Here is a 15,344-nt window from a genome sequence, read left to right as displayed (position 1 = left end):
TTCAGTTTTAATGAGATGTACAGTAGCATACCTTTAAATTGTACCTTTAAGCCTACAAAATATCACACATTAATTGAAAATTTTCTAAAACAATCACCAGCAATACAAAGACTAAATAGCAGTTCTGATTGTGAAAACAACATATGATGGTGTTGATATTAGTTAGCTATTTTTAACATTTCGATTTTCTTTCTAAGGTGGAAATTGTGTGACAATTGAGCAGAGAATGAACATTTCATTTGGGATATGGATTAATGATGAATTTAAGTAATATCTATGAAGTATCTATATTCATCTGAATTTTATCCCAATTCAAACAATTTTTTAATTTCCAATATATATAGATTTTGATCACAGAATGTATACCAATAGTATTCTAATTATTAAAATGGTCTAAACTGGATAGACATGTCCCAACTAATTGTTTCCATTACAAAAAGAAGCAGTATCTAGACCTGTGATGGTGGAGCCCTCTCTGTGGGCACACAAGCCGTTGCCCAGTACGCATGCATCCCGCCCGCCAGCTGATTTTCAGGTTTGCCCTGCAGGAAAGAGATGCACCAACATACCTTTCACCTCACTTTCTACAGCCCGTGCCTTCCCAGATCTCTGGAGATCCCACCTTTCACCTCACTTTCTACAGCCCGTGCCTTCCCAGATCTCTGGAGATCCCCCCCCTCTCATCGCTGTTTTGGGATGGGAGGCTCCCCCCCCTCAGCACTGTTTTGGGATGGGAGGCTCTCCCCCCTCAGCACTGTTTTGGGATGGGAGGCTTTCCCCCCCTCAGCGCTGTTTTGAGATGGGAGGCTTTCCCCCTCTCAGCGCTGTTTTGAGATGGGAGACTTTCCCCCCTCTCAGCGCTGTTTTGAGATGGGAAGCTTCCCCCCCCAGCGCTGTTTTGAGTTGGGAGGCTTTGCCCCCTCTCAGCACTGTTTTGAGATGGGAGGCTTCCCCCTTCTCAGCGCTGTTTTGGGATGGGAGGCTTCCCCCCCCTTAGCGCTGTTTTGGGATGGGAGGCTTTCCCCCTCACAGCGCTGTTTTGAGATGGGAGGCTTCCCCCCCCTCTCAGCGCTGTTTTTGGATGGGAGGCTCCCCCCCCCCAGTGCTGTTTTGAGATGGGAGGCTTTTCCTCCCGCCCAGCACTGTTTTGGGATGTAAGGCAAAAAGGGGGGGTTGTGCATCATTCGCAGGGCGAGCACAGGAGGTGAGGGGAGGGGGGGTTACACGCAAATGTGTAGGGGGGTGAGGTGCATGGGAGGGACATTGCATTATGGATGTGGGCATGCTTTTGGCACCCAAGAAAAAAAGGTTAGCTATCACTGATCTAGACCATGATCTTAGTTTAAGATTTATCTACACCCACAACCACACACATTTGTATAGCAGTTTTTCAGAGCAGTTTATAAGAAAGTAGTTTTATGTAAAATCGTTGCAATAAAATCAACAATGCTTAAGAATAAATACAAACACAAAACAAAATTCGTTTAAAAAATAGCAAACCAAAATAATACATAAATTGAAGTATAGTCTTACACTGGAGTAATTGTTAATACATGTCTACAAGAACAAGTGTACCCTCCATTGTTTTCTATGGGAGAATTAAATACTTTTCATGAGAGAGTTCCATGAGTTCCTATTATTAACACCTTACCATTTGATATGATGACACTGAATCAAACCCATCAGCAGGAAAATAGTTCCCAGCAGAACTTAATACACCAATTGGAAATAGTTAGGGAAATAATTATTTTATGCATTTGGTGCTTCACAGACAAATGTCAATATATTAAAATGGGTTCAGAAAGTTATAGACAACCAGTGGAATATTTTCAGGAACAGTATTATATAGTCAAGTGGTTATGAACTAGGTTCTTGAAATTGTTGCTGTTTGTTATACAATTTGCTGCTAGGTACATAGCAATAGCAATAGCAGTGGACTTATATACCGCTTCATAGGCCTTTCAGGCCTCTCTAAGCGGTTTACAGAGAGTCAGCATATTGCCCCCAACAATCTGGGTCCTCATTTTACCCACCTCGGAAGGATGGAAGGCTGAGTCAACCCTGAGCCGGTGAGATTTGAACCGCTGACCTGCTGATCTAGCAGTAGCCTGCAGTGCTGCATTTAACCACTGCGCCACCTTGGCTCCATAATGTATACTACCTAGCTTTGAAGCAACAACCTATACGTTTAATTTATACATACTTATAAAATACACACAAACATATATAATTGAATATACCACTTTTAAAATACTACTGGCATTTGCACAGTATTTTCATATTCTCAAAAATGCTTGATTTGTACTTTGGAATAGATTTCTATTTTTTTTAGAGTATGGTGGTATAACATATGACCAGGGGAAGAAATAAGTTTAAAAACAGTAATTTTAGCAGAGATAAAATTATAATTAGAATATTTAGCAATATAATATCTATTTCTATCCTAGATTTTACTTTTAACTACTAAGAACTATACTATGGGTATTTGTTCTGCAGTTAAACGAAAGAGAGGCAAATCAAGTTGTGCTGCATAAACATTTACCTTTATACCGCTGCAGCAATCTGTTTATTCGAATGTCCCAAAACTTCACTGTGTGATCAGAACCAGCAGAAACTATACATGTACCATCAGGATTAAAATCTACATAGTTTGCAAATCTATAAAGAAAATTAAAAATAATGGTTGTTATTGTAAAGGAATCAGGTCATCTATTTATTTCAATGAATTCTTAAAGTGTCTTTGCCACACAAGCAGTACATTCTGTTTCCTAAATATTTGCATAAAATAAGACATCCTGAGATATGCCAATATATTTATCATTAAGTAATATTTCAATTTGGATCCCTCTTGCCAAATTCTCTCCATCTTGCCTGTAAGAGAACAATCAGGTATCAAAAGAGATATTCCTTTATATGTTGTCACTTGTGGATATTTACTAAATTGAAGTAATAACGTAGCTAGAACATGCTCTCAAGCCTAGGTCCTTCTAGATATTTTGAATTACAATTCCTATCAGCCTTAAATGGAGAATAGTTAAGAAAGGATCTCAAGATATGTGAAGCTGCACGAGAGCCTCCTGAATATTGTATGCTATCTTAGCATTAAATACCAGCACAAAACAAATTGTATTTCTGAAAAGTTGATCATCAAAATGACTTCTTTTTAAAAACTTAAATGATAGAAAAATAAAATCACAGGATCTTTGGATATCTTTTAGTCCAACTTCCTGCCCAAGGCTATAATCACTATACCATTCTGGACAAATGGTTGTCCCGTTTTTTTCTTGAAAACCTGCAGCAATGGGACACCCACAATCCTGAGAGGAGACAAGTTGTTCCATTGATTAATTATTCTCACTGTTAGGAACATTCCCCTTAGTTTCAGGATAAAACACCCTTTAATAAGCATCTATCCATTACTTCTTGTCCTGCCCTCAGTGCTATGAAGAATAAATTAACCCTATCTTTCCTATCACTGTGTGACAGCTCTTCAAGAAGACAACTATCATGTCACCCCAAGCCTTCTCTTCATTAAACTAAATATACCTGGTTACCTTAGCTGTTCATCATACAATTTGGTCTTCAGACCTTTTATCATCTTTGTTGTTCTTCTGTACACTGTTTCTAGGGTCTCAGCATCTTTTTTATATTGTGGTGACCAGAAGTGGATGCAGTATTCCAAGTGTGGCCTCACTAGTGCAGTATAAGAGTGGTATATCTTTCTGAATCTTGAGTTGATCTTGCAAAGTGTTAGCAATTCCCTCCAGCTTGGTGTTAGCTGCAAATTTGCAAACTGTATTGCGCGTGCATAGGTATGCTGCAGAACAATTTCAACTCAAGGACTGAAGGACTCAAGGAGTATCAGATGTTCTATCAGCCATAACCAAAGAAGAAAACCTGAGCCAGACTGAAAGAGAATATGGCCATTGCATTTTTCACTGTTTCCTTACACATACTTCCATATATTTAAGAGCAACATTAGAGATTCTCTGTCTTTCTCTCTCTCTCTTTCACACACATGGACACGCACACACAGAGAATTAAAAATACCTTAGGCAATAATATTCACATATATGAAAAAATGTTTTATTACAATGTACTTCTAATTTCAAGCCTCTGAATGGGCAGGAGAAAGGAGGAGGAATGGGGATGTCCTTGACTTGTCCAGCACTAAATAATCTTTGCTTATGCTTATTAAGGAATACAGTGAACTCAAAGGTAGTTGGGGTATTCAATTAAAAAAAAAGGAATTGCTGTTGCATGGTGTTTACAGGAAGTCCTGGTCACAAGTTGGAGAAACTGAGTAACAAGATAGCCTTAAGACAATCAAAATAAAAGGAATCAGAGGTTTATTTTTTGTGAGTCACAACAGAATTTTAATATAACACCTGCTGATATAACTATAATTATCAATAAAATATTTTCCTTTGTTTTTAAATAAATAGAACTCACCCATCATAATCTATTATATTATTAATACATATCTTGTTTCTTATATCCCAGATTTTAACAGTTTTATCTTCACTGCAAGATACTATTAATCTTCCATCTGGTGAATATCTAGAAAGGAAAAAAAAATAAAGGTAGGGGTAAGAATCTATATATTTACAAATAATACTTACGTAAACTGCAGTTATAAAATTGGTGATAATAAAGGAGTTCATATTCAACTGGTTCAACAGGTTCTGCTTTGTGAGCTGCACTGGTTACTAGTCTGCTTCAGGGTCCAATTCAAAGTGCTTGTTTTGATTTTCAAAGCCTAGCATGTAGGAAGATTATCTGAGGGATCGCCTCTGCCTGATTACATCTCCCTGTCTGGTCAAGTCCGGCAGGAGAAGCATGCTTCAGATCCCACCTGCCAAAGAGTTCCACCTGATAATCTAGGAGGCAAGCCTAGGAACATCATCCCTCCTCAGATTAGGTGATCTCATGGCCTTTCCAGAAAATCCTTAAAATGTGATGGTTTTAACAAGCTTGGGGATTCCCTGATAATTGCCTGTTGACTGTACTATGTGTAATATTCTCATTGTTTTGGTATTGTTTTTATCATTTTAAATTATTTTTATGTTTTTTATTTTATCCTATCCTTATGGGTGGCCATATAATATCTATGTAATAAATAAATAAATACACTTTTTTCTCGCATTACCTGTTTCCTTTTGGGACAACTTCAAATACTCAATATATGACGAGTAAAAGAACATACCTATATGTGAATTTGCACCCAACTTTTTCCCCATGTTAGAATTCAGGGCACTGATTACAGGACTCCCAGACTATTATCTTTAGCAGGGATGCTGCATCCATATCTTCACAATATATTTTGAAGTCATTGAGAAAAGCAATTATCTTTAGGAAGGTAATGAATTAAAAAAAAAAAACTTACTTTGCACAACGCACCCAGTGTGTATGCTGGGATAAAGAATGCAAAAGATGCTGGCTGCAAATGCTCCACACTTTCACTGACTTGTCATTAGATGCAGTGACTAGAAACTGACTGTCATTTGAGAAGTTCACACTGCGGACTGGGGCAGTATGGCCCTTTAATGATGTAGATTCACCATGGCTATAAAGAAATAAAAAAAAAACATTTTAGCGGAAACTAATCATAAGCGTTTAAAATAATACAGATTCTAGACTCAATCAATCTAGTTTAAAGTGATGTACTTCCAAATGAAAGACCTTTATTCCATCTCTGATATGGTATGTTTCTGTGAACAATCATAGAAGTCTTTCAAAATAATGTAATTAATAATATTAGTGTTGTAACAATTGTTTTAAGATGAGAACAAGCGTAGGTATGGCCTAACAAAATCTATTGCTAAAAACATACAGCCATACAGTTGTGAACCTACAGCCACAATGGTACATGGAATTTCAGTTATAAGTAACTGCTGTTGTAAGTTGAAGCACCACATGACTGGATTAGATTGTATGACCATTTTTACAATGGTTGTAAAATGAGTCAGTGTAGTCACTAAGTGAATCATGTGATTGTTAAGCAAATCCAGTATATCTAATAGGTGGGTTTTTTGCCATTTTTTGCAAGGGAACAGCAAAAATCATTACAAATCAGTCATGTGACCACAGGACATTGCCATCTGTTCTAAATGCAAGCCAGTTGACAAGCATGCAAAATGAGATCATATGACTATATGGAAGGGAGAATATGGCAGCCTTAACGTTGAGGATGGGTTGTAAGTAGCTTTTTAAAAGTCTTTTGTAACTTTGGTCATTAAGTGAAGACTACCTCTATTTCCTCTCTTCTAAGAAAGATTAAAGTACTTATTTGTTATTCCAGAATGACCCTCAATAATTTCTTTGCAATTTTTAAAGATTCCTTTCCAAATATGCTACCAAACTTTGGCAATATGGATTTCTGCAATTTTGAGGAATGAATTTTTTTTTTTTTAAAAAATGTGTATTGCAAGTATGAACTCTATTGAAAAAATGGCCTCAAAATTTCAAAAAACACAAGTCTGGGCCATGAGAATTTCATAATCTTATCTGCTAAAATCCTAACCCCACAAATATTAAACAATCTCCCCTGCACTAAAGCCTCATGCCTTATGACTTATTGAGGATATTTTATCACTTCTTGATCCAGAAATTTACATAAAATAGACAGCTAGGTGTTGTGACTCAGCAGCAGTCTTCTGTGAGTCTTTTCGGGATGCAAGATTATGCAGCTGGGGCTTGTTAGGGGCATATTCTGGGGATAAAAGGACGGATGGTGCCACCCCCTAGTGGCAGGAGCCAACGTTCCTTGGTTCGTTCAACATGGTTTGATCATCGGTCGTAGTTTATGTACACTTGGATAAGTGCTTTGTTTTTCTGTAACCCTGATTCGTAGAGACTTTGGAAGACGTGCTTTGCTTTCGTTTTGTTCAACTTGTGTTGCCGTAAGAAAGATTTGTTTTTCATTCCGTTATCTTCAAGCAGAGACTGTAATTATGTTATTTTTGGGCTCACAGCCAGTCTGAGCTGAGAACTGATAAAGAGAGTTCCTTTTAAGTTGTTTGCCTGTCGTCTGTTTAACGAGAAGGGGGGACAGAACACCTAGGGAAGATATTTTCCAGTACCACTTTAGGAGTTTCTTCTTTAAATTAGCTTTTAGATGATTTAGCTTTCTCCTATTAGAGAAAGTAAAAAATTGTTCTAAGTCACTTTAATGTAAAATAAGTATAACAGAGAAATAAATGGAACCAGTGCCACTTACATGCAAGGAATCCATAGTCTGGCGGTTCGATCTTCAGAAGCGGACGCCAACAGGTATCCATCTGGTGAAAACTGTACACTAGTTACGGGTTCTAAATGACCCACAAATCTGAAGGCTTTTGTATTTGGCCTCAAATTCCATATCATGAGAAATCTGTCCAGAGAAGAGGTGGCTGAAAAGAAGGAATTATAAAGCTATAAAACAAAAAGTGAACTGATGTAGAAATATGACATATCAGCACATCAATTGTTATTTTTACACTTAAGTCTACTTATTTCCAGACTGAGAACAGATTGTCTTTCCTGAAACTACTAGATTCTTAAATGAACTTGCCTAGAAACATCCCACATTATTTTTTAGGGCATAAAGTTCTTCCATTATTTATAATACTTTTGATTTTATTATTTTTTGTATACACAATATATTTAGTTATTAGTTATAAAGCCTCACAAAGGACCAGCAGCTGTCTCTGCTGGGGACACCTTATCAGTAGCCTGGGGGGGTGGAAGATAGCAAAAGTGACTGGGGTCATCGGGGGAGTTGCAGGAGGAGGTTGTGAGTGAAGGAGGGCCAAAAGGTCAAATGGGGGAAATAATTAAGAATGAGAAGTGGAGGCATGTATAGCAGAGAAGAAGCATGAGGTCTTCGCTTAGTGACTGCAACTGGGTTTAGGATGTTTAGACACGGACGCTTGGCCACGCCTCCTTCACCATCACTCACCTGCCTCAGTCCATTTACAGCCAGCTTTCCTCCTCCGCTGGTCCTCCCCCGGTCATTCCCCATGTTTGAGCAAATGGGAAGAGATAAAGGACCAGGGGATCATGGCAAGGGCCCCTGATCCTTTGTCCCTTCCCATTTGCTCAAACACCATTTGACCCGGGTCTGTGCAACCCCTCCAGCCCTCCCGCAATGCCAGGAGCAGCACCAGCCTTGCTGTTCGCCTGTGTGACCTCCCAGCCCCCCCTTGCTCCTCCTCCCCTCTTTCGTTGGAGCTGACTGAGTTGTGAGCCAAGCTGCCTTTGTGTAGCCCCTTTGAGAATCCTTCCGTCAGCGTTCTGATGATGCCCTAATTAAATGAGTCTCGAGCCAAGCTTCAAAAGAAATTAATTAGGAGCCTCATGTTGGCACATTACAAGTGAAGCCAACTTTGACCTCACTTAATTCACGCCCCGGCTCCTGTTTCCCCCTCCCTCCCAATGTGTGTCATTACTCACATTCCCCAATGATGCAATTTCGTGGGTTGTAGCGTTTCTCCCTCTAGCCACTGTGGGTATCCTGGAGATGGCCTTGACATAGAGATGGCTGTAATGTGCTTTTGTTTTGATTGAAGCGCGATTACCTCGCTGCAGCTGTGGTTCCCAATCCCCCTGCCTATGGCAACTCGAGAGCAGGTCAGGAATGCTTTGTGAGTTGACATCCTCCCTTTCCTGTTCCCAAAATACTTTCGCCTGTCTCCCCTCCCCTATGGCCCTGGTGGCTGTTACTCCAGTCCTTGTGATTTCTTGCAGAGCAGCTGCAGTATTTTTTTTTTAAATCTTGTACTGCACACTGCCCCATAGCACCATTGCTTTTGCCTGCCACCCAATTGGCTGGGGGCTATTTGTCCCATGCAGCCAAAAGCCCGAATCAAATGGTGTTTGAGCAAATGGGCCGGGACGAAGGGCCAGGGGCCCATTGGCCATGGAGGGTCAGTGGAGGAGGACAGCTGGCTGTAAATGGGCTGAGGCAGGAGGCAAAGGAGGCACAGTCAAGGGTCCATACCTAAATGTTCCATTCTGCTGCAACTAGGACTACTGTAACTGCCATTGCTAAGCATTGTGGTCACATATTTTGCCTAATGATTGTTTACTTAGTGATGAAACCCCTAGTTCCAATCTGAGTCATTAAACAAAGACTACCTTAATATTGTTTATATTGAAAAGAAATAGAATAGTGAAAACAGAAATAGTGTAATCAGTGTCTGTCTGTCTATAGACAGGTGTCTATTATCTGTCTTGCTGAATTTCCATTGGCAAATACCAAATGATTAAAATCTTGGGCCCATTACTTTCTCTTCCATCTAGGAAGGAGATAATGACAAACCACTTCTAAAACCCAGAAAATTGCAGGAACTTGTCCAAGCACTCTCTGAGAATCAGACATGAACGTTTATAGGAAAACAACTTTTACTATCTGTGGAAAATGTATACATCTGTCCACGGTAAGACCGACTTCTTATATCCTTTTAATTGATTCTATTGACAACTATACCATTACAGGGCAAGATTTTATCTATACATTTCCATAACTGTTTTCACTGTAGAAGATATTCTGCTATGTTAAGTAACATTAATATAGTTCAATAGGTTTCTTCTAGAACCTATTTAACTCTATTAAGCCTACCTTCAATACCAAAGAGTTGGATACTACTTACAGAGTAGAGTAATAATCTGTGGCAGCATAACTCTTATCTTGGAGTTATAATTGTCCTAAAGTATGGAGTTCAGCAAGTAGCCTAGTTACATTTGTTTTTAATCTAAAGAGAGGACACTATGACTATGAAATCATACAATTAACATTTTCAGATATGCTTCAGGTGGACTTACCAAGCACTTTAGTATTTGGACTGAAAGCAACACAAGTGACTGCATCTTTGTGGCCTTTAAAATGTCGAATCAAAACAGGATCTTCCTATAGTAGAGAAATATGTACAAATATGTATATTTCTTTGTATAATATTTAACTCTAAGGTGGATTTTTATATTTTTACATTTGCTGTTTTTATATTTGTTTTATTCATCTGTTATATGCTACCCAGACTTTTTGTCAAATGGGAAGTTCAACAAATTTCATAAAGAACTATTATTTAAATACTAATTTGATACAATAATGTGTTGCCACAAAGTAGTCCATGGAGATGCTACAATTCTTTTTTTGTTGTTGTTCTATACCATTTAATGAGACCAATAGAATCCAGATGAGTAACTAGCATATTTTGCTTTTGTTCACTGTAAAAAACTGGGGACCAAAAAAATGCCCCAGAAAAGCGGGACCCCTAATGCTGGCCAAATACCTAGCATCTCTCACTTTCCCAAGGTTGGGGAAGGATTTCTTTCAGAGATATCATACTGTGTTATCATCAGTGCTCCCACTGATAAGAGAAGATATATTGAACTCTCTCGATATGAAGGTGATTGCGCTTGCTGTTTGATGGCAATTGAAACACATGCTTGTGTATTAGCATATTTTATTTTCCATAGCTCCTCCTGTCTTTATTGTGTGCTGGGAGTGTATGTGAAGTTATAATTCCCAGCAGGGTCACCTAAAGGATGAAGGTCATTCAGCTGCCCAACTAAAGCAAATAGGTACTTCTATTAGATAACTGCAAAATAGGAATACATTGGAGAGAGATGGTCACTGTAGTGACAATAGCAAAAGCATCCATTCCTACGGTGCAGAACAAGTAAACAACTCCTTTATTTTACCAAGATAGAATAGAAATGAATATGAATAAAAATATAGGAATAGAAAATAAAATGATTAATAATATAGAGCAGGATAATGGATCTCTTAGACTAGAGGGCACTCAGCAACTGAACACTTTTAATTAAAATATAACATTGTTTACTACTCGGGTTATAAAAATAAGGATGGAATTGCATTTTTATCTTTGGGAAGGATATTGGCTAAAATGCAATCGATCAGATATTTATCAATTAAATATCAAAATAACATTTCTATACTGCACTGTCTGGAGACAAAAAAGTGAACTTCATCATCTGCATTAATGGGAAATAAAACATGACTTCTATTTAAAGGACGAGAAACAACTATTTTTTTCCTTCTTCAACAGATGATATAGCCCTAGCATCACACAGCCAAGGATGACAGGAGAGGGAGTGAGTGAGTAATATGCAACTTTTTTTTTATGACCAACCCTACATGTGGAATTGCCAAGAAAGAAAAAGAAACACGCTGAGGCATTTGTCACTAAGCCATCTCACGATTCCTTTTGTTATGGTAGCTAAGGCAGTTGATCAGGAAGACAACATTGCAGCTGCTGATTTGTTTTGATTGCAAGTGGCAGAGGTGATAGAAAAACTGGATTTTTTTAAAATTAGGTTTAATTAATAATTAAACCTTTAATTAATAATTAAACCGATTATTAATTAATAATCCTAATTAGATTAGGATCCTGTTCTGTGCAGTTGCTTTTCCTCTATTGCACAGCAAAAATAAAATTTAACACACACACACACCCTTAAAATCTGCAAAATGTCATGGTCACAGCTATACAGGTTTTCCTGACAAACATGTTAATAGAATTTGACAGTATTTTTTAATGATATTTTTTTTTACTGGTAATCTCTGCAGTTTTTCCATTCAAATATCCAAATTTGACATCCCTTTGGAATCGCTGGTGCTTTCCAAGCTTGGCCTCTTTGGTTGCAGACATTTCATTCACCCGACTTCAAGCAAAGTGCAACCAGGGTCAGAGAGCACCAAGGCTTCCACAGTTCAAGCAGAAACTGCATCTATTCTCTTCTACTGGACATCCTTTAGCTTCCCAGCCCATAGACTGGCGACCAAAAATAAGATTAAAATTAGCCTGTTTGATCACTTCTCCAAACCAAGCAGCTCCCCCCCCCCGCTTCACAACAATAGCTATTTTAAATCCCCTTTTAAAAAGTGCGTATCAAAAATAAAAACACCCTTTAGTCCTTTACAGTCTATGTGTACGACTTTCTTTCCCACTTTCCCCAAAAACCGTTTTTCAGAGATGCTGGGACTGAGAATTCAGGAGTTACACTATGTCTTCAAACTTGCCAACTTTAAGACTTGTGGACTTCAACTCCCAGAATTCTCCAGCCAGCATAGCAAGTTTGGGGAGCCCTGGGTTACGCTATTCAGTGCAACGGCACCCAGGCGGAGAAGCACTTCTCGGCTGTGTCAGCGCTACAACCCCGGTTCACCAAATCACGATTCATCCAATTCCAGATAGGAAACACTGAACAAAAAAGAAAAGAAAAAGAAAAGAAAGCGCCCTCCCCCCTCGCCCAGGCTACGAAAGCAGTTCGTGGCTTGATTTGAGATTCAGGGCATCGCGAAAGCAGCACAACCGTCAACTACCAGCCGTCGGCTGAGCCAAACACGTGAGGAAACAGCGAAAGCAAAAGGAAACAACCGTCCCTTCCCGCCGCTTGCGAAACATGACCGGCCCTACCAGAGCGGACGCCATCGAGACCCCAGACGAAGGAGCGGGGAGGGGGGGTGCTTTTCTTTCCTTGCGCCGCTTCCAGAGCCCATCAAATCACCCGCGCTCTAGGCCGGATCAGTCGAGCCCCGATCTTGCCGCCTGCGCTGAACTCCTCGGAAAAGGAGACGAGTCCTTGGCCGCCTCTCCTGGAAGGAGGCAAAACGAGGCAGGCTCCGCCAGGGGGAGAAATGGGGTAGCGCCTCTTTCAAAGCCGAGCTCGGACATCCACGCCATCGGTACTCGACTCTCCTCAATACGGCCCTTCCGCAAGAGGTGTCGGAGTTAGGCCTGTTGCTTAGAGACAAGCGCGCGCGCGCGTGTGTGTATAGCCCGCAGAAATCGCCAGTGATTGGCGGAAGAACGGAAGGGTTTCCGCCCAAAAAGGCGGGGCTGCGATAAGAAAATTGGAACTCTCGCTTTGAGTAGTTTTTCGCTTGAAACTGAGCGGGAGGGATTTTGCTATACCTCAAGAGGTCTTCAAACTTGGCAACTTTTAAGACGTGTTGGACTTCGACTCCCAGATTCAATTCTGGGAATTGAAATCCACAGTCATAAAAGTTGCCAAGTTTGGGGACCCCTTGTTATATCCAATAGCCGCTTTCAAGTGGAGCATCTTGAAGCTATCACCCTAATGATTCCTAACACAGCCCATGTTGTTACTGTGAATTATGGTTTGTCCCTGTCCTCTTCCCACAATGTCTTTTCGACTTTCTAGTCTAATTTAGGATTGTCTAGTGGTCTCCAGCCCAAGTCCTAATGGAGGCAAGTGCTGCTTAGCAATATCAGTGCTGCATTTGTGAGGAGAAAGAGTTTAAATTTCTCTCAACCTGTTCCAGAACCTGCAAATCATAGAATGAGAACTATAACGAACACAACTTAGGTACAAGTGCTTCCTCGGCAATGAGGGTTCTTGGTGCTCTCTGAGCTTGGTTATTTACTTGCAGACATTTCATTAACCAAGCTAGGTAACATCAGTGCTGGCATTGTTTACTGTTAGCTTGTTGGCAGTTCCCTTCCCACCAATAATCAACATCCAGATGAGCATAGATGAACTCCAAGATTAACAGACCAACAGTTACCAAGAAGTAAACAATACCCCAATCAAACTGCCCAACCAAAGAACCTCCAAGATCACAGGGCAAGGCACTAGAATAAAATAAAGAGTAAACTCCACTCCTTATTAGCATTGATGATCTTACTTCATATCATTTACAGAAAAACCTATCATAAAACCTGCAAATTACACTTCAAAAAGTACTTTGGGGGAGTAATTGAATTTTTCTCCTCTAAGCCTTCAGGATATTTTGAAAAGGTACCACCTAAACAGACTGGTTAATTTGTATAATTTGAAAGCAAGAAATAAGGTATTGGAGTGTAGCTCAACTATGATGCTTTGACATAATGAAAACAGCACTTACTGGTTTTTTGAAGCATATGGAACATTTGTGTGAGCAAAGCAGGACACACTATGATTTATATTGTAAAACTCTTAGGCAGAAATTGAGAAGAAACAACTTGCTTGGCAAATATCAGTTGTTGAGCTTTAAGAAATAAATTATTCTGATATATAGTAGTAACATAAGATGGATGAAAAGTTATTGACATTCTGCTGTTAGTAGAAGTATTAAAATTTTATAGAGAAAAGTGTACACTTTTTCAGACTATGAAAATTAAAGGTTGATGCAATCATTACAGAATCGCCCTTTTAGGATACATCAATTGTTTGACTTCTGAGGAAAGTTATCTGACTACTATTGCAATAGTTAAGCTTAGTGAAGTCTAAAAGATACCAGGGCTAATGTTGCATTGACTCAATGGAAGGGGTGTTTAAAACATTTCTATAGCCAACCATATTAACTCTGGGAGACTCCCAACAAACAGCTAAAGCATCAGTAAATAAAGCATAAATACATTAAATGTATTAAAACTAGACATATTAAATGAACTGCTCAACTTTATCTGCAGCAAATTCCTGTTCAAGCTAAAATGGGTAGGAACCAGGGGTGAGTTTCTGCCAGCGTTACTGCTGGTTCAATGCACGTGTAATTTGCACATACTCGCTTTGCTCGCGTGTCCACAGTTGCCTGTAAATAGGTCTGCACATGCGCAGCACATTAAAAATGTCAAAAAAACAGGCAGTGATCGGGGAACCAGTTTGGGGTTGTGGCGAACTTGCTGCCCCTACCGGTTCAACAACCCAGTTGCAATTTCTACTACCAGTTCGCCTGAACTGGTAGCAACCCACCTCTGGTAGGAACTAAAGGCTATAGCATAGTACACTGGAGATTCTCATGCATTATTTTCCAAAGCACAATACTAAGCTAGTCTCTTATCTTACAATTGTTAAGTAAATGCAGTTGAACTATTAAACATTTCTATCCTATACATACATGCTTTTATTTTCCTCTTCCATTATCACCCTATCTTATAATAGTCCCCAAATAATTTTTATCATACCTTTGTGTGAATAAATATAGAATAAAATCAACAGTAAACAGGCCAGACAGTTACAAAAAAACCCGTGTTTACATAAAGTATTTAATAGTATCACAATGAATCATGAGAATAATTGAAGCTGGAACATTATTTATGGATCTGTTCCAGTGTCCATGGAGACTGAATATTTTTCATACACATATTTAAACTTCACTGTAATATTCTTTAATTTCACATCCTAAAAGCATTACATTTGTTGGAGTGCTCACTACCTTCAATGACTCCAGTGGCAAAAATGAGATGAATTGCAATCAGGATCACCTTCAATGGTAAGATCAAATAGGGAGTAGTCAAGCCAAGAGTAATTCACAATGGAATGAGATCAGTTGGGTTCTAGAGGTGAAGGAACCCAATCTACCAGGGAAAGGAACTTTGAAATCAAATCTGAATGAA

The 15,344-nt window shown here is 39.2% G+C and overlaps 1 protein-coding gene across 1 annotated transcript in view; it reads right to left on the bottom strand.

Annotated features, from left to right (window-relative positions):
• POC1B (POC1 centriolar protein B) overlaps window positions 1-12,759 on the bottom strand; it is a 36,331-nt gene extending 23,572 nt beyond the window's left edge. Inside the window, exons 1-6 of the mRNA XM_032220622.1 lie at window positions 12,423-12,759; window positions 9,805-9,889; window positions 7,220-7,391; window positions 5,387-5,566; window positions 4,453-4,560; window positions 2,543-2,658 (exon numbers count right to left, since the gene is read on the bottom strand). Coding sequence (XP_032076513.1) covers window positions 2,543-2,658; window positions 4,453-4,560; window positions 5,387-5,566; window positions 7,220-7,391; window positions 9,805-9,889; window positions 12,423-12,437 — 676 coding nt within the window. The 5' untranslated portion in view covers window positions 12,438-12,759. The remainder of the gene's footprint in view (window positions 1-2,542; window positions 2,659-4,452; window positions 4,561-5,386; window positions 5,567-7,219; window positions 7,392-9,804; window positions 9,890-12,422) is intronic.
• Window positions 12,760-15,344: the final 2,585 nt, after the last annotated feature.

This window comes from Thamnophis elegans, chromosome 7 (genome assembly GCF_009769535.1).
Source record: "Thamnophis elegans isolate rThaEle1 chromosome 7, rThaEle1.pri, whole genome shotgun sequence".
NCBI lineage: Eukaryota > Metazoa > Chordata > Lepidosauria > Squamata > Colubridae > Thamnophis > Thamnophis elegans.
Note: the sequence above shows the minus strand (reverse complement) of the source record. Positions and strands in the feature narration are given on the sequence as shown.